The sequence below is a fragment of the Astatotilapia calliptera genome, chromosome 18, assembly GCF_900246225.1.
Source record: "Astatotilapia calliptera chromosome 18, fAstCal1.2, whole genome shotgun sequence".
Classification (NCBI taxonomy): domain Eukaryota; kingdom Metazoa; phylum Chordata; class Actinopteri; order Cichliformes; family Cichlidae; genus Astatotilapia; species Astatotilapia calliptera.
The window spans coordinates 33128716-33147534 of record NC_039319.1 but is presented as its reverse complement, the minus strand read 5'-3'; the positions used below and the strand labels follow the sequence as shown (position 1 = coordinate 33147534).

At 39.6% G+C, this 18819-nt stretch overlaps 1 protein-coding gene across 1 annotated transcript; it reads right to left on the bottom strand.

Annotated features, from left to right (window-relative positions):
* Window positions 1-1502: 1502 nt before the first annotated feature.
* LOC113010939 (myosin-7) lies at window positions 1503-18687 on the bottom strand. Its single transcript, XM_026150236.1, has 39 exons — window positions 18653-18687; window positions 18509-18544; window positions 18179-18386; window positions 16891-17034; window positions 16648-16804; window positions 16524-16551; window positions 15376-15481; window positions 15200-15292; window positions 14786-14849; window positions 14603-14701; window positions 14414-14517; window positions 13887-14025; window positions 13677-13795; window positions 13442-13591; window positions 13166-13336; window positions 12773-13082; window positions 12575-12651; window positions 12230-12435; window positions 11490-11613; window positions 11226-11362; window positions 10875-11130; window positions 10555-10797; window positions 10273-10449; window positions 10020-10165; window positions 9840-9930; window positions 9360-9749; window positions 9127-9253; window positions 8826-8944; window positions 8526-8722; window positions 8114-8297; window positions 7644-7809; window positions 7427-7551; window positions 7034-7342; window positions 6743-6946; window positions 6340-6636; window positions 6050-6154; window positions 5451-5546; window positions 5050-5184; window positions 1503-1618 (listed from the first exon to the last, which is right to left on the bottom strand). The coding sequence occupies exons 3-39, from the start codon at window positions 18377-18379 to the stop codon at window positions 1598-1600; spliced, it is 5817 nt and encodes a 1938-aa protein (XP_026006021.1). The 5' UTR covers window positions 18380-18386; window positions 18509-18544; window positions 18653-18687; the 3' UTR covers window positions 1503-1597.
* Window positions 18688-18819: the final 132 nt, after the last annotated feature.

Here is an 18819-nt window from a genome sequence, read left to right as displayed (position 1 = left end):
TATGGTTTATTTCCATCTATATTTAATGTGATACATTTTCTCTGAAAGTAGCACAGTGAAAATTGATGATGTCTTTTAAAGAATAATTCTTATTAGTTGTTTTGTTTTACAGCGTTAAAATATCCGTATATCACAGTGAGAGATTGTAAGCAAACCTGAGATATGTCCAACAGTTGTTTAGTGCATTAGACACGAGGCTTCTTTAACCAATGTTGTTTAGTTACAGCCTGGTCTAAATCATCAGGATATTATGTTACAACAATTATACTCAACTAATTACACTGTTTTTATATTTGACCAGATTATAATGTGTTACAAAAAACACACACAGAGATATAAAGTTAAAAATGCACATCATAAATATAGTAAATAATTTACTCTTGAATTTGTTTGTTTCATTGTTCTGCACGTAGAGATTCTAATACTGTCCTCCTCTGGTTTTAGGGAAGATTTTAATCATATTTATTCAATCATTTTCTGCTATTCAATCACATTGTTGGAGTATTTTAAACTGAGAGTATTTTCTTTCTCTCGCCTTTTACTTAGTGAAAGTAACTATTTCTAGCACTGCCTCCACACTCACCAATGGTCCTTGTGTATATAGTAGCATAAGATAACAAGTGGTATTGTGCTGATGGCAAAGAACTCATCACGTTACAGTTATTTCATTGAACACGTGTCACATTATGAAGTCTCTTCACTAAAAAAACTTTGCAGCTAATTTTAAGACATCAGGATCAGTGGTATGGGACAAGACTGAGTAAGAGACATACAAGCACTTTTACTTTGAAAATTACACTTTATTGTGGAAATAATTTTTAGGCTTCATTCTGTTTAGCAACCATAAAATTACCATTATTCCTCCCTCAGATTTATTATAAAAAAACAACTTCTGACACAGCATTTTTTAGACCATTGCAAGTAAATTTAAGCTGAATACAGACTCTCATTATAGCTTTTCTATTTCTTTCCTAAACATATTTTTGTCTACTTTGATTACTGCAGCTCGATAAATCTCAAAAACTTGCTGGATTGAGTTTTAAAGGCTTCACACAGAATGAAATCTGCATTTGCAGAAATCTATTTCTGTGGCATATGCTGTATGAAATGATTGTAAATAGGGTGGAAAATATTTTCAGAATACCCACTAACAGTTAATAAAACTTTGCAGATTTGCAGCTGCAACTGTGAATGAATATCAGAAAACAGCACAGAATTCAACACAAGGTGGCAGAAGTTACCCACCTAACATCACACCCCAAACATGATCCTGTGTAAAAAATATAGTGATTAGTAAACTGATTAGCTTCACATGTTGTTAATGTGGTAACACCTTACACTTAATATCAGTTTGTCCTTGAATTCTTTGGTACTTTATAGAATTTTTATACCTTCAAAAACATTGGTATTTTGTCAGTGATGAACACGTGAAATGTAAGTTTTATATGTTATTATTGACGACTTTATGTGGTGCTACTTAAAAATGAATAAGCACACATTAATTTGAATGCACTTTGCTTTATTCTACAGTTACTTTGGAGACAAAGGAGAACCAATAGAGAAGATCCCAAAGGTCTTAGGTGGCCGTCTGTGAGTTTCACTCCTCATCTAGCCCTTTCTGTGATGAAGAATGATAAGAAAGCAAACAATGAGAGACAGATTAGTGACTGAGGACTAACAACACTCAAATGTGTCGGACAATAAGTACACCAGTAGTTGCTGCCTTAAAACTAATATTCCCATCGATCCATCCATTCGCTTCCGCTTATCCTGTATCAAGGTCGCGGGGGGCTGGAGCCCACCCCAGCTGTCTCATGGTGAGAGGCGAGGTACACTGGTACAGGTTGCCAGTCTGTCACAGAGCTAACACATAGACACAGACGACCATTCACACTTACATTCACTCCCGCATTCACACCTATGGGTAATTTAGAGTTTCCAATTAACCTGCCCCACTAACTGCATGTCTTTGGATGGTGGGAGGAAGCCAGAGAACCGGGAGAGAACCCACGCAAGCACAGGGAGAACATGCAAACTCCACACAGAAAGACACCGGCGTGATGGTGGAATTAAACTCAGGACCTTCTTGCTGTGAGGCAACAGTGCTAACCACTGTTATATTAAAATACATATTAGCTGAATAGAAAAGACTTTTAGTCACTGAGAAGCATAGGCTTCCATAGTTGAGTGTAGCTGATGAGCGTCTCTACTTATCATTTCATTCTATACTAATATTTATAACCTGCCTAGCTAAAAAGTTACAGCTAAGCCAAAAATGTGTTTTTATCTCTACTTTTATCGTAGATATCATTTTACTCAAAAGACATTTATTTTATTTTCATGTTTAAATTCTAAATACCAGCAATGATCTTACATTCAACAAATTCACTGAAAATACTGCAAGTAGCAACAACAGTGAGAGCTGGGCTTAAAATTCAGTTATGACACTGATGAAGATTAAGTATTGCTTTGTCTGCCGATGTTCTTGAGTTTGGGATATTTGGGGCACTTTTGGGAAATTTGTAAAATCCTCCACCCGTCAAATACATCTTAACCTTCCTTATTCTGTTATTCTTTGTTATATAATATTATACATTATATATAATAGTCCTCAATTCATCATATCAGTGTCTACCTCAAGAAGAATTTATTGTTTTGACATTTAAACTGATATTTTATTCAACTATTCTAATCTACAAGATTAATATTTCGATTTCAGAATATTATTGATTTTTTTTCAAGAATGTATTCTCTGCAAATGAAAATGGTCAATGTTATTAAATCATAGGGGTGGGGGGGGGGAATCGATACTGTGTAGTATCGTGATATTTTGTTTGCTAATAATGTATCGATACAGGGACAGCAGAAATCGATATTTTGTTACAAAAATAGGTTTTTGTGCTCTGACTTCAGAGCATGTTGATCCTTTTTCTGAGCAAGAATCCTGACATTCCTTCACTGTCCAAATGTGTTTAACTTGTTTTTTGGCAGCAATAAACATGACAGTTTACTTATTTTAATTTAAGACATGTTTTATTTTAATTAAGTTTAAAACTTTTTTATTTAATGTAAAATTATATTTTGTTTTAATTTACTTTCAAATTCTTCAGTTGCTGAATGGGCTGCATAGTTTTCATAAATTGCATAGTTCAGAATAGCTATAATTGTACCAGATGGTTGCATTTAGTTAAGTTGGACTAGACTGTAATACAAACCGTTCAGTTTGTCAACAATAAAACTGACTGAAATGATAGAAAGACTGAGTGCGAGACTTTGATATTAGATAAAATGAATATTGATAAAGTTTACCTTTATGTACCGAATCTGAATATCGCAAAATATTTTTAAAAATTGCAATAATATCGTATCGTGCGTTAAGTATTGTGATAATATCGTATCGTGGGATGTATGGTGATTCCCACCTCTATTAAATCACACTGCAAAATCTAACCAATAAGGCAAAGCTTGAGAATAAATAAGTAAAATAAGCAAATAACATAAATCAGCAGGACTCTCTATGATGACATCACAACATTGATCGCTGTCCAGTGCACTGATATCAGAGAATAACAACCACTTGGCAAAAACAACATCAGAGCGTGGGTCAGGATTCTGTTATTGCATCATGTCGGCTTGGACAAAATCAACACGAATGTTTCATGAGACCAGAAATGTAGCTGAAAAATCTTGAAAAGCTTGTCCACATTTAAGGCTCAAGGCGTGTCTTTAACTCACTGAGTTAGCTAATTCCAAATCTGAATTATGATGCTATAACTGGAAATTTAGACGTTTTTGTTTGTTTTGTTGTTGTTGTTTTTTTAATTTGTTGTTTTTTAAGAAGGTAGAAATATGGCTAAGTAAAGCAACACAGGAAATATGTTAGCAAGCTTCATTCACTGCATAAGAGGACAAATTAGTATCTGTCCAAAAGCTGGAAATATATAAACACACAAATTAATCACAAGGTCTTTAAAAAGAACTATACATATATTTAGTGGATGGCAGGAGATAGCTTAAAGCTGTTTGTTACATCCAACCTCTGCCCTTTTTATGACTCATATCTGTTATATTTTTTATTTTTTAGCCTCGTAAAAAACAAACATGTAAAACTACATATTTTTAGTGAAAACTGTCACCTGAATGAGACAAATGAAGAAGGCTTCTGTGAGATGATAAAATAATAATAATACTAATAAAATAAACTTGCACCACTAACCAACTGTCATGGTCCTGGGCCATGTTGGCCCAGTGTTCTTAGTTTCCTTTTATGCTTGTATTTTGTTCCTTGCTTAGGCCATGTTTTCTGAGTTGCCCTGTTGTGTTGTTCCCTAAGTGTTTTCCCTTCATGGCTTTTACCCCCTGTGTGCCCTCTGTGTATCTGTGAGCCCTCGTCTCTCCTTTGTGGTTGTTTCATGTTTCCCCAGCCCGTTATGTCTGTGTTTTCCCCGTGCTCTCTCTCTCCTCCTGTCTGAACCTCTGTGCACTTCCTGTTTACTTTGTGACTCTCACGCCCGTACATGTCATGTTCAGTTCACCCCGCCCTGTCTCGTTATGATTATCAGTGTCACCTGTGTTCCCCGTGTGTTCCCACTTTCCTCGTTAACCCTCTGTGTATTTCTGTCTGCGTCTCCCTCTGTTCAGCGTGACGTCGTCCCTCATGCTGTGTGTGATTCCCCCGTGTTTCCTGGTGAGCTTTATGTTAGTTTTTCCCAGTTTAGTTTTGTATCTCCTATTATCTTTTGTCAGCAATAAAGCTGCCTTTTGAGTTCATCCCCGTGTGTGTGAGTTTTGCATTTTGGGTCCTCCTCCTGCCTGCCACACAGCCGAGCCTTGACACCAACCTCTAATGTAAATGCCACTAAAACAAACCATACAACTCAAAATAAATGGATTTTTAAAGCATCGCTTCGAATGTGTTTATTGTGTCCTTTTTTAATGAGCCATTTTACAAATTGCAGAATAAAAACAACTTGAAATTAATCGTGTTGAACTGATAATGAGTTATCATGAACATCATAACAGGGGTTGAAAACTAGAGAAGCCGCTTACCTTAGAGCCCACGTCACGACTCTTGGCACGCAGCTTGTTGACCTGAGACTCAGCAATATCAGCTCTCTCTTCAGCCTCGTCCAGCTCGTGCTGCAGTTTACGGAACTTGCTCAGGTGAGTATTGGCCTGCTCTTCCTACAGGATTAAAAAACAACACAGTCCACAATATTAAGAGGCATGGGGGAGTCGACGTTTCTTGAAGCCACACATCGTAAAATAAAAGGTGTCGGCACAGATGTAGCCAAAATGTTTGTGTTGCAGCAAAAATATGATATGGTACGTATCGAACAGCTATGTTTAAAACTGCAAAAACTTAAAGTATATGTATGGGAAGGAATATTTAGGTTAAAAGAAAGAGGAAAAATCAAAGTTAGAGACAACTTTGTTAGGAATAAACTCACAGCCTCCTCTGCAGCTCTCTTGTAGGCTTTGACTTTGAGCTGGAGTTTGTCAACCAGATCCTGCAGACGCAGAATATTCTTGCGGTCCTCCTCAGTCTGAGTAAGCCATGGAGACAGATGAGAGAAAATAATGAACCTTTGTAATATTTCCGAAAACTCTGTGGGAATTATTTTGTTAATCTGTGTATAAAGGGGCAGGATAAGAGGACTCCTATGACTGAAAATGTATGTTTGCCTAAGATAAAGCAGCACGTCTAATATTTTATGTGAAGTAACAGGAACACAGACCCCTTTACTCATATCACACAACTATACATTAAATGTGCTATTAACTTCCTGTTGCTGAAACTGAAACACAGTAAAGGTAAAAATGTGAAGATATTAAATTCTTTAATAAGAGTCACACCCTGGACTTGCTGCTGACGTTAAGGAAACTTGAATCAATGTCCAAAATTAACTATAGCAGGTTTTCATTTGTGTAGATTTCACAATAATAATAATTGATTTGAGAAATTACTGACTGAGTCAATTATCTTAAAGTATATGAATATATATGAATATTAATTATTTAAGTACTCAAAATGTCTAAAAAAAAAGACCTGGTATGTGAGCTCCTTAATGCGTCGCTCGTATTTACGGATTCCCTTCACTGCCTCGCTGCTTTTCTTCTGCTCCGACTCCACCTCATTCTCAAGCTCCCTCACCTGAAAAGATGCAAAAATCATTTTCTACAAAGACTCTGGTCCACCACAAATTTTAAAGCTGCTTACATTAAGTATAAACATTTATTACAATTTTAGTAAAAACACATCAACTAAAAGACAGTAAACTAAATTAAGTTAAAAAAAATACCTGTGATTTTTCACATTTGTGTACTTGTGATTCTTACCCTGGCCTCGAGCTTCTGCACCTGCTTCTTGCCTCCCTTCATGGCGATCTGCTCAGCTTCATCCAGGCGGTGCTGCAGGTCTTTGATGGTTTGCTCCATGTTCTTCTTCATTCGCTCCAGATGAGCGCTGGTGTCCTGCTCCTTCTTCAGCTCCTCTGCCATCATGGCAGCATCAGTGATGGCCTTCTTGGCCTTCTCCTCTGCATTCCTGCACTCCTGTACTGCCTCCTCCACTTCAGTTTGAAGCTGGGATGTATCAGCCTCCAGCTTCTTCTTTTGGTTTATCAGGCCGGTGTTCTGTATATTATTAAGGTATGCAATGCAAGAATATGAGAAAAAGTGTCCATCTGCACTTTAGAAAAAGTATTCATACATCTGCATGGTTGCAGTAAACAGAACTCACCTGTGAGTGCAGTAGCTGCACTCGCTCACTGACATCCAGCAGCTCTTGCTCTGCAAGTTTGCGGCTTCTCTCCGTTTGCTCCAGAGCTGCTCTCAGCTCCTCCAGTTCAGCCTGAAGAAGGTTGTTGCGTCGCTCAACAATGGCAATGTTCTCTTTAAGGTCATCATTGGCCCGAACAGAGTCATCCAGCTGAATTTGGCAATCCTAGATGAGATAACATTATTCACATTAAAATTTATACCCAGTTTGAATGTAAAATATCTGAAAATTCTTTCACTTTTTTTAGTTTACCTTCATATGTGCATGGACAGCCTTAAGCTGTTTCTGGGCCTCGGCTGCCTGCCTGTTGGCCTGGCTTAGCTGGATCTCCATTTCATTCAGGTCTCCTTCCATTTTCTTCTTCAGCCGCAGAGCCTCATTCCTGCTGCGACACTCAGCTTCAAGAGAGCTCTGCAGGGTGTCGATGGTCCTCTGCAGGTTTCTTTTGCACTGCTCCATCTCTTCATCCTTCTCGGCCAGTTTGCGTTCAATATCAGCTTTAATTTGATTGAACTCAAGCTGGGCTCTTAGAATCTTACCCTCTTCATGCTCAAGAGAGGCCTAGTGGGCAAGAAGTTGCAGAATTACACATAATGGCAGTTAGTTTTACTTAAAAATGTCTTATTAATTATTCGGAGCGTGTACCTCAGCTTCCTCGAGAGCAGACTGAATCTCACTCTTCTCCTGTTCCAGTTGTTTCCGTAACTTTTCCAGTTCATGGATACTTTTGCCACTCTCACCAAGTTGCTCAGTGATGTCAGAAATCTCCTCTATGGGATGTCAAACACTGCGATTAGGATGACTTTAAAGTTTAATGCTGTGTCTACAGATCTTGTGCACAAACACCACCAGCAGACCCTACCCTGTAAATTCTTGTTCTCTCTCTTCATGGTCTCCAGATGATCCAGAGCTTCCTCATATGAGTTCTTCAGTTTGAAAAGCTCAGTGCTCAGAGCCCTTGCTTCCTTTTGGGAGCTCTCCAGCTCGCACTGAGACTCCTCATACTTCTGCTTCCACTCAGAAAGAACCTGCAGTGTAACAAAGGCCAACAATAAGTCTGTGTTTGCCAGATTGATTATTCCAATGGACTTATTCCAATATTAGAAATAGTGCTGAAGGAAAGACAGCATTTATAACATTCACATTCACTCTTAACAATTGTGCTCAGAAGGGGGCAGCCTGTTGTGGATTTTTAAAACTACCACACGCTGCATGTGTGTTTATATTCTGCTTAAATAACCCCTGTGGGTGCTGAGATTGTTTCTAGTGTAAGGCTTTAGAAGCCACCTTGCATATTGATACTTTTGTCACAAACACTTCAGTGTGTTTCACCTTGTCAAAGTTTCTTTGTTTCTTGTCCAGAGCAGCGGCAGCAGCATTAGACCTCTCTACATCCACCATGAGATCTTCAATCTCATTCTGCAGCCTGTGTTTGGTCTTCTCCAGAGAGGAACATTTAGCATTCACTGCTTCAACAGCCTCCTCAGCCTCCTGCAGACGCTGAGCCAGCTTTTTCCTTAAGAAATCATCATTCAGAGCTGTTTAATTAAAATGCAGCTGTGTGGTGGATAACTAAACTGTGAATTCAACTGCTACAAGTAGCTGCTTGGTCATCCAACAGACAAACTTTTTGTTCGTCTTACATTTTAGTAGGAACATAATACAAACAAAAAGCTGATCTGATAGACGAACGGTAAAGTTTCTTTAGGATAATAAACCATCTATTTAAATTTCAGACTCTTACTTGGCCTCTTCTAGTTCTTCGGTCCTCTGGATGGCATCAGTTTCATACTTTGCCCTCCACTGAGCCACCTCAGTGTTGGCTTTGGACATGCCACGCTGTAGTTCAGCTTTAGCCTCCTGCTCCTCCTCATACTGCTCCCTGAGCAGGTCACAGTCATGGCGAGCAGACTGCACTGCATGGGCCAGAGCACTTTTTGCCTGTTAAAAGAAAGTTATATGAAGAGGTGACACTTTTTAGGAAATAACCGTCTGGTGCTGTCAGCCGGCAGCACCAGACGGCACCAGTGAAACTTTATTTCACCTTGGTCTCCTCTTCCAGTTGTCTCTTTAGATCCTCAATCTGCTGAGTGTAGGACATTTTCCCTCTTGTGAGTTGAGACACCAAGGAATCCTTATCCTCCAGCTGCCTCGAGAGCTCACCTAATGTTATGGTAAATGTAGATTGTTATTGTTAAGACCCAAAGAACACAAAAATCCTTGTCTGATTTCAGAATAACAATTGAGTTTTTCAGGTTTAAACACTTTTATACAAAATTGAAGTGGATAGTGTTTTCTATCATACAAACCAAGTACATGTAGGTTGTAGTAAAGGAAAAATATACCATTTTCTGTTTGAAGTTTTGCTTTCTGCATGTTGAAGTCACTGATGCAGCGCTGAGCCTCTTCAAACTTTGTCTTGTACTCATTCATTTGATCTTCCAGAGTCCTGCATGCTTTCTCTAGATTAGTCTGAAATTCAACACAAATGTTCAATATGCATGTATTAAATCTATGTCAACATGGCTATGTTAACATTGGAGAAAAAAAATTACCAAATAATGTGATTTTAGCACACCTTTGTCTTCACAATATGTTCCATATTGGAGACCACATCATCCAGCTCCAGTCTGAGCTCACTCTTCTCCTTCTCCAGTTTCTGCTTGACTCTCTGCAGGTTGTCAATCTGCTCTCCCAGCTCAGCAACACTGTCGGCTTGTTTCTTCCTGAGTGTGGCAGTAGTGGCTTCGTGGTGCAGAGTGGCCTCTTCGAGGTCTCTGCGCAGTTTCTGGAACTCGGCCTCCCTCTTCTTGTTCATCTCAATCTGGGCAGCTGTGGCTCCTCCAGCCTCCTCCAACCTCTCACTGATCTCCTCCAGCTCTCTGGCCAGGTCAGCTCTCTGCTTCTCCACCTTGGCTCGAGCAGCTCTCTCTGCTTCTAGCTCTTCCTCCAGCTCCTCAATACGAGCCTAGATCACAGCCAAAATCACTGTTAAAGACTTTCTCACTAATAAGTGTTAAACTAGTTTTGATAGCATCACATATTAGTAAGTCATTACCTGAAGCTCTTTCAGTTTCTTTTGAAGCTGAATGGCAATGGCCTGCTCATCTTCAATTTTATTATTAAGCTGGCTGAGCTCAAAGTCCTTCCTGTGGGGAAGAAGGAAGGGCCACTTATAGCACTACTTATATAGCTTTACTTAATTTGTTTGGAACTTTTAGGATGTGAACGTGCTTACTTTTTCAAATGCTCCTCAAGTTGTTGCTTGTCATTCTCAAGGTCCATGAGACTCTCTTGGGTCAGTTTCAGGTCTCCTTCCAGCTTTCGCTTTGCTCTTTCAAGATCCATCCTAATCTTCTTTTCTTGTTCCAGAGAACCCTCAAGCTGAATGTTATTAGAAAGAAGCAAACTAATGTCTCCATAATACAAAGGAAAATGGTTCACCAATCAAAAAGTTAAGCTAAAGTGGATAAGTTCATTATAATTCTTACATCATCCACTTGCTGCTCCAGCTTAGCCTTGGCCTTGGTCAGAGTGTTGACTTTGTCTTCCTCACTCTGCAGGTCATCCAGAGTTTGCTGATGAGCTTCCTGTAAAGCTTTCTTTTCCTTGGTCAGCTTGGCAATGATCTCATCTAAAGCAGCCATCTCTTCAACAAGGTTCTTGACCTGTTGCAGGTAAATGATGGTATTACAAATTCTGTGCACAGCTTAGACACATGACTCTTTTTCATACCCTTGTTGTCAGAAATAGAAATATCAAATTAGTCATACCTTGTTCTCAGTGGCATGCTTCTCTTTCTCCACTTTAGCTAGAGTTAACTCTAAGTCATCGATGTCTTTCTTCAGCTCGGAGCACTCGTCCTCCAGCTTCCTCTTCTTAGCAGTCAGTTCTGCATTCATCTCCTCCTCATCCTCCAGCCTCTCTGTCAGCTCTTTGATTTTGGCTTCCAGCTGAATCTTGCTCTTGATCAGCCCCTCACATCTTTCTTCAGCATCACATAGATTGTCTTGTTCCTACCAAATAGAATTCTTGTTAGTGCTCACTTTAATGACACATTTAAAACAATATATAACTATGGTGTCATTCTTACTGCTTGAACTTGGAGCTGCAGGTCATTCTTCTCTTGGAGAAGAGTCACCATTTTCTCCTCTAGTTCCTTTCTTCGAGCTTCAGATTTTGCATAAGCTTCTTTGAGTTTTAGGAATTCTTCCTTCATGTTGGCCATCTCCTTTTCTGCCTCAGCAGATCTCAGCAGAGGTTTGATCTTGAAGAAAAGCTTCATCCAGGGCCAATTCTTAACCCCCATGAAGGCACGTATGTTCCACTGGATCACAAGAAGTGCATCCCTGTCAAAGATCAACCATTAGTACAACCATACTCATTATGATCAATAACAGTTTTTTTGCTCCTTTCAGCTTATTTATATTTAAGTCTGTCTGACCTCCTTTCAACAATCTTCTGGAATTCCACTCTTGCGAGCAGACCTCTTGATCGAGCCTGGATTCCCGTGATTATGAGGGATAAACGGTCATCTCTCATCTCTTCAAGTTGGCCAAGAAGACCAGCTTTAAAGAATACCTTTAAGAAGCACGAATGACATTAATATATTAGTGTTGAAGAGTTGAATTACTTTTACTTTTTACCAGATATTTCAAAATCTATCAGATAGATAGATAGATAGATGTGTTTCTGACTTTTTTGATACCTTAGTGTGACCAAACTTATACTGGTTGTGATCAATATCCAAAGACCCAAGAAGTTTCTCTGCTCCTTTCTTGCTGTCGATGAACTGGCCCTCAGGGATAGCAGCAGGATTCAGGATGCGATATCTGTAAAATCACAGGTGTAAGTGTCTAGGAGCTTAGTATTACAATTTTTGAAGGAATTGTATAATATGTGATCCTTTTCTTCTTTAAATAAACATCAGTTAACCCAAAAGCTCGTCATAGACACCTCAGCTTCACTACTGGAACTTCAACATTATGCACTCCACACTGTATATAAATGCCACTTGTTTTGCACATATTCAACTCTGTATATTTTATATATTCTATTATTATTATTATTATTATTATTTTATTTTATTTTTTTACTATTTAATTTGTAAAAATGTGTATACACACACACACACACACACACACACACACACACACACGTAGGAAAATATTTAGTATACACATCCAGAAATGCATACACTATTATATATTGTACATATATTTATTAGTTTCAGGTTGGCCATTCTTGTATTTTGCTCGTTTGTGTTGTTGTGTTTGCACATCTCTGTTGCTTGTGGGGCTCGCACACAAGAATTTCACTCGCATGTGCTGTGCCAGTGTGCCTGCACATGTGATGTGACAATAAAAAGTGATTTGATTTGATTTGAAGCTCTTTGAGATTAAAATCTCTCTTTGAAGAGACACATGACCAAGAAGTGGAATGTAATACCTCTGCTTGAAATCTCCATAGAGGATCCTGTTGGGGAAACCCTTTCTGCAGATCCTGATGCCTTCCAGCACACCGTTACAGCGCAGCTGGTGCATCACCAGAGGGTTCTCCATGGCCCCTGGAGTCTTGGTCTCGTTGGGGATGATGCAGCGTACAAAGTGAGGGTGAGTTGACCTCAAGTTGGTCATCAGCTTGTTCAAGTTCTCCTGATAGCACATCATAGAGAAAAGAATTGCCATTGTCCTTCAAAATACATTACAATTCGAAATGACTTTTAAGGTCCTAAATTCAGGAATAATGTTTCTATTAACCAATCTATAACATGTACAGTTATACTGATATTACCCTGTGCAAAGCTGATACAGTTTGGAAGGAAGAACCTTTCTTCTTGGTTCCACCTTTGCCCTTCCCACCAGATTCAGCTGTAAGATACAGTTGTTATTTGTGGGAAAGTGGGCAGGGGAAGGTTGGGCCAGTAGCTTATTACATGATGCTTTAATAATCACTTGTAAACTAAGATGCTAGTAATTTTTTAAAACCTACCCGAGTCAGCTCCTGCATAATTTGCAAAGAGAGTTGCAAGAAGTTTGACGGTCGACTTTTGGTACAATGCCACAACAGTCTCATTCAGAGGATCCTTGTTCTTCACCAACCAGTTGTTGATATTATAATCAACAGTTCCAGCGTAGTGAACCAGGGCAAAGTGAGCCTCTGGTTTTCCTTTGACAACTCTGGGCTTCTGGAAGTTGCTGGATTTTCCCAGGTGGTTGTCATAGAGCTTAGCTTTAAAGGTGGCATCACTGGCTTTGGGGAACATGCACTCCTCTTCAAGGATGGACATGATACCCATGGGCTAAAGGACAGAAAGTATAAGTGTTTGTTAAAGACTATATTTGCATTAGTTTTAGCTGAACATGTAATTGTACAGTGTTTCACCTTTTCAATCAGGTCGATACAGGCCTGCAGATCCATGCCAAAGTCAATGAAAGTCCATTCAATGCCCTCTTTCTTGTACTCTTCCTGCTCCAGTACAAACATGTGGTGGTTGAAAAACTGTTGCAGTTTTTCGTTGGTGAAGTTGATGCACATCTGCTCAAAGGTGTTGAACTGTAAATAAAGTGACAACAGTATACTTGTTGTTATTACTAGTGTTTGTCCTGTCTGTGTTATTTCTTTTGTTGTTGTTGTTGTTGTTGAATTGAGGATTCTTACATCAAAGATCTCAAATCCAGCAATGTCAAGCACACCAATGAAGTACTGGCGGGGCTGTTTGGTGTCCAGGGACTGGTTAATCCTCACCACCATCCACAGAAACATCTTCTCATACACTGCTTTAGCCAGTGCACCCATAGCATAGTACACCTAATGCAGAAATCCCCCTGTAGCTTTAGAATTTACAGATAAACCCATAATGTAAACCTTATTCAGCTGTTGATCATCTTATTACCTGCTGTACATTTTGTCCTTTGGTGACCCACTCGTTTCCTACTTTGACTCTTGGGTGACAGAGACCTTTGATGAGGTCAGCAGAGTTCAGGCCCATCAGATAAGCGGATTTGTCCGCATCTGAAGAAAAAACATGCAAATTTAATTCTTTCAATGTAAGCATCAGATACAGACACGTTTAACTTTCAGGCTTTGAAAGAGCTCCTCTCACCTTCTGTGCCATCTGCCTCTGCCTGCTCTTCACGCTGCTTGTTCTTGAATTTCATGTTCCCATAGTGCATGATGGCACCAGTCAGCTTGTAAATGCTATTCTTTTCTTCTTGAGTAAAGCCCAGCACATCAAAGGCATCCTAAATTAGAAAAGGGGTGTTTCTTACTTATTTTTACATAGTATCAGAGTGTACAGTGTAGAGTTACAGGGAAGATCCAGGGATAACATGGTATTTGCTCTCTGAGCCTTCAAAATCCTGCATTAAACTCGGACTGTCATCTGACATCAGATATTTAATCCAGTCTGTTCAAGTTGTATTCGCTCACATTTCATGATTCAATGACACTCTGTTATAAATACTCCTAAAAGAAATGTAAAGTTAAAGCTGACATCTGGAGTGAAAATTTTTTGCGTGTTATTTGAATTTACAGCCTGTGAGGTTTAAATGTAGAATACCCAAAGTATTAATTGAACTAATATGACTTAATAGCGGCACAGGTGCAGATTATTGTTGCATTTCTACTCACATCAGTGGCCATTAGCTCTTCAGCATCATTGATTGAGGCTACTGTTGTCTCTCCTTGAGAGATGAAGGCATAATCATAAGGGTTGTTGGTGATGAGCAGCATCTCTGAAAGGAGAACCAAAGTTGGATTTTTCATTTTAGTTCTACAGGAGTGTTGTTGCTGGTTCTCGAAACTCAGGTTTTTATTTACCGAGAAGCTCGGGCTTCCTTTGAGACAAGATCTGATAGAAGATGTGATAATCTCTCTCAGCCTTGAGCTGAAAGGTGACACGGGACTTTTCCAGCAGATCTGTAAACATGTTTGCATTATGTAGATAGCTGATCATTGCGAACATAGAAATAAATTGGATGAAAGCACAGCAAAGGGACTTACATGTCTCTATGTCAGCAGAGGCCAACTTCCCACTGGCTGCAAAGTGAATTCGGATAAATTTACCCTGCAATGTACGAAGGAAAAAAAACATTAAGAGCCTTGGGCAGTGTCAGAATATTACTGTATACCTGGAGTATTTAGGAACCACATTATACTTTCAGAAGTATGACAACTTCACCAAGCTGTGAAACATGGTAACTGCAGGTAGTGACGGAAGTGTAACTAGTAAAGTGATAAAGGTGAGCCGCCCCACATAGATTTCAATCCTGAAAATCTGGGATAAGGGTAACACTCCAAGCATGAGTTTCTTTCTGCCTGATTACTGACTAGTCTAAACTCAAGACAAATAGATACAGTACAAGCCTAAGCATAAAAAAACAATCAAATGAGTTACTGTTATCAACAAAACTTTACAAATCTGGAGGAGTTGTCATTCCTGATGGTTTTGGCATTCCCAAAGGCCTCTAATGCCGGGTTAGCCTGGATGATTTGATCCTCCAGAGTACCCTAAGAAAAAAAAAGCAAAACTTTTATTCAAAACACTTACACTGCAGGAAAAGCTCTACATCCTGTAAATTGAAGATTCAAACCTTCTTCTCAGAGCCTGTATCCTTTTTCCCACTTCCAGCTGCAATGCTGGCAAAGTACTGGATGACTCTCTTGGTGTTGACAGTTTTCCCAGCACCAGATTCTCCACTGAAAACACAAATAGAATGATCAAACAAACAGGACACATTATTCTTCTGGCTGTTCCCTGCACGTCCAGTATATCCACCATCCCTCCTGCGCACATGTTCAAACCATCTTAGTCTCGCCTCTTTAACTTTGTCTCCAAGCTGCTTAGCTTGAGCTGTGCTCATTTCTAATCTCGGCCATCCTGGTCATTCCCAAAGAAAATCTTCGCATTGTCAACTCTGCCACCTAAAACTATTCACCATACCATACATCATAGCAGGTCCTTTTCATCCATCCTTTTCACTCTTGCTGCAATCCTTCTGTCACAAATCGCCCCTGGCTCTCGTCTCCACCCACCCTGCCTGCACTCTGTTGTTCGCCTCTCCTGTACACAAAAACATTGCTTTGGATGGTTGACCCCAGGTATTTAAATTCATCTGCCTTCGCTATCTCTTCTCCTTGCATGTTCACCTTTCCGCCTGTCTCGCTCTCATTCACCCACACCTCTCCAGACTTTCTTCCAAAGGCTCCCACTTTCACTACAGATGACAGTGTTGCCTGCAAACGTTACAGTCAGCCTGTCCCTCACCAAAGCAAGCCAGAATGGACTCAGACCCTATTCCCGTTGCCTCGCCTAGAACTCAAGTAGACAATCCAGTCATCTCTATAATAAGCCACCCTCTCTCACTGTACTTGATTTGTCTATGGCAACAAGTGAAAAGCGCTATATGAGTTCATTAGAATATGTAATACGTATTAACTGTTTTAGAGATATTAGCGACATTTTAAAGCCTTCTTTTGAATTTCTTCCCTATTAAATTAATGAAATGATGCCAACATTAAACCTTTCCAATATACCATACTAAGATCTTCTGTTCAAGGACTTCATTTACATACTAAACTGACAAAGCACCACTTAAGCTAATATTCCTGTGGTTAAGTAGACCATCGAGCATGTCAGCAAAAACTGAAAGGTTTCCAGATGCCACTTAGTACAATTCTCACTGTATGATTTACTGTAATTGCCAAGATCAAACATACAGAGTCAAAATGAATGACTTACGTGATGAGAATTGACTGATTTTCTCTGTCTGTAAAAGAGCAGGACATATAAGTATTTTAGGACAACTCTTACTACAAAATCTTATTTTAATTTCAACATGCTTCAACAATGGAAGGTAAATTACCAGTTAGCATGTACTGATAGGCATTGTCAGAGATGGAGAAGATATGAGGAGGAGCTTCACTCCTCTTCTTTCCTCTGTAGGCAACGACCACCTCCTGGTTGTAGACTGGCAGCCACTTGTAGGGATTGACAGTCACACAGAACAACCCAGAGTAGGTCTGATAGTTGGTGAAAAGAGAAGAGCAAAGTGTTAAACACGTAGAATTTGTGGGAGGGCAGTTAGTGTGTTGTGCTGTCAGCTCACGTAGATCATCCACGCTGCGTAACGCTCTTTGAGGTTATACAGCACAGCTGGTTCATGGAGGAAGGTGAACATCGCCATGTCTTCAATTTTATCGAACTTTGGCGGGTTCTGAGGGTGCACATCGCACTCCTTCACTGTGACAGTCTGCAAAAAAGGACACAGTAGGTCTTAATATGGACTTATTTCCAAAATATTGTAGGAAGGAGATCTATCAGTCTAGGATGAATTATGCCAAACAGTTTGAGAGGAAAAGAAGAAAAGCACAAAACGAAGAAAAGCATGTATAACCCAGTTAAGTCGGTTCGGTGAACAGGAGTACACTGGAGGACTGCTGTACCTTTGACAAACATAATTAATTATGGCTATCCACTTTAATGTGACAGTACAAAATTGGCTTGTTAAAAAGGTTGCAAAAGTACCCATTCATTACATAAATGCACTCATGGTTGGACTGGCTCTTGTCTAGTCTTATTGTTGACTCAAAGCTTTATCCGTTTCATGTCTTAGAGTTAACCAGCTAGTCTGGAAGTTCTTAATGCAGATCCTCGCAGCTGCAAGGCTACAGTGTGAACTTGTTGGAGTCTTTTAAATCCACTTTGTATAAGAACCTTAACATTTAAGGAAAAAATAAATATTTTACATATTTTCTTTGTGTGTGTGTGTTTTAGCCAAACAGAGGCTGTAAAATAGTAAATGTCGTATATAACACTTTTCTACTTCAGCATTCAAAGCCTCATTCACCGATTAATACAAGCACTTTTTCTACACCCAAGAAAAATCTAACTTTCACACACATCCATACTCCTGTGAACACATCAGAGAGCAGCTTGGCGTTCAGTATGCCCAAGGATATTTAGGCATGCATACTGGAGACTGGAGCAGCCAGGGACCAAAAGCCAACCTTCCAATTAGTATATGACCTGCCCAACCTCCTGAGCTACAGCCACTGTATGCTGATATTGCATCTCAAAATATAGAAGAAATTATGTAAAGCTGTACCTTTTACTACTTGGTCCTAAAAATGGTACACATAATTACCTTGAGGTGTCAAAGTTTATCCTAAGTGGAAAAAGGTTGATTGAAATATATTTTTATTGTACTCTTGCTTCTGAGTGTGTTTGACAAAATAAACAAAATTCAGCTGTTGAGCTCAGCTGTGTCATGGAGAAAAAGACTGTTCTGGTTGTATCTATACTACATTTGTTAGAGGAAAAATAAGTTCACACCATTTTGGTCTTAGTTAGGAAACCAGCTGTATGAAGAACAGCTGTGCCAACAAATCACTCACCTTCCCTTTCTCAGTCTGAGCAGTGACTTTGTCCCCATCACGGCTGGTGATCGAAGCCTTCACATATTCATCACTGGGGTCAGGAACAAAACACTCCTTCTTCATGTCAAACGGGCGAGTCTGGGCCTCCAGACGCTCCCTGTCTGACTTCCTCAGGTAAGGGGCCGCTGCCCCAAATTCTTTCATGGCAGCATCACCCATTTTTCACCTTGTGTACAACAAAAAGGGACAAATTACTTATGCTGCAGATAAAGATTTTTCTTTTCCTAAATTTTTTACATAACGTTATATTTCCATTTTTCTCCAGTGTCCATTTGGACACACGCTTACCTTTATCCTTACTGAGAAGACTGAGGTGTACTGGTCCTGAGGAAAGATATAATGGAAAATGGTGAGACTGGTCTGCAGCACAGATAAGCCTATAGCATCAAGATCTAATTTCTCTGTTTGTGAGCACCCGTCCTCACGCCTTACCTTGAGATAGAACGGTGACCTGTTGGAGTTTCACCATGAGTTCTCCTTATAAGCAAAGCCCCTCTGCCAAATATGGAGGAGGGCTTTAAGGCCCAGGAATGTTTTTGTGTCTGGTTGGGCTGGGAGTTAGTGAAGGGAGGTGGTTAATGAGTGGTGGAGGGTAATAT

Excerpts from the sequence above, each read along its gene's own strand:
- LOC113010939 (XM_026150236.1), bottom strand. The coding sequence starts at position 18,379 with ATGGGTGATGCTGCCATGAAAGAATTTGGGGCAGCGGCCCCTTACCTG. Across the intron at positions 12,436-12,574 it reads CTGTATCAGCTTTGCACAGG|GAGAACTTGAACAAGCTGAT; the intron begins GTAATATCAGTA and ends ATGTGCTATCAG. Across the intron at positions 7,810-8,113 it reads AACAAAGAAACTTTGACAAG|GTTCTTTCTGAGTGGAAGCA; the intron begins GTGAAACACACT and ends GTTACACTGCAG.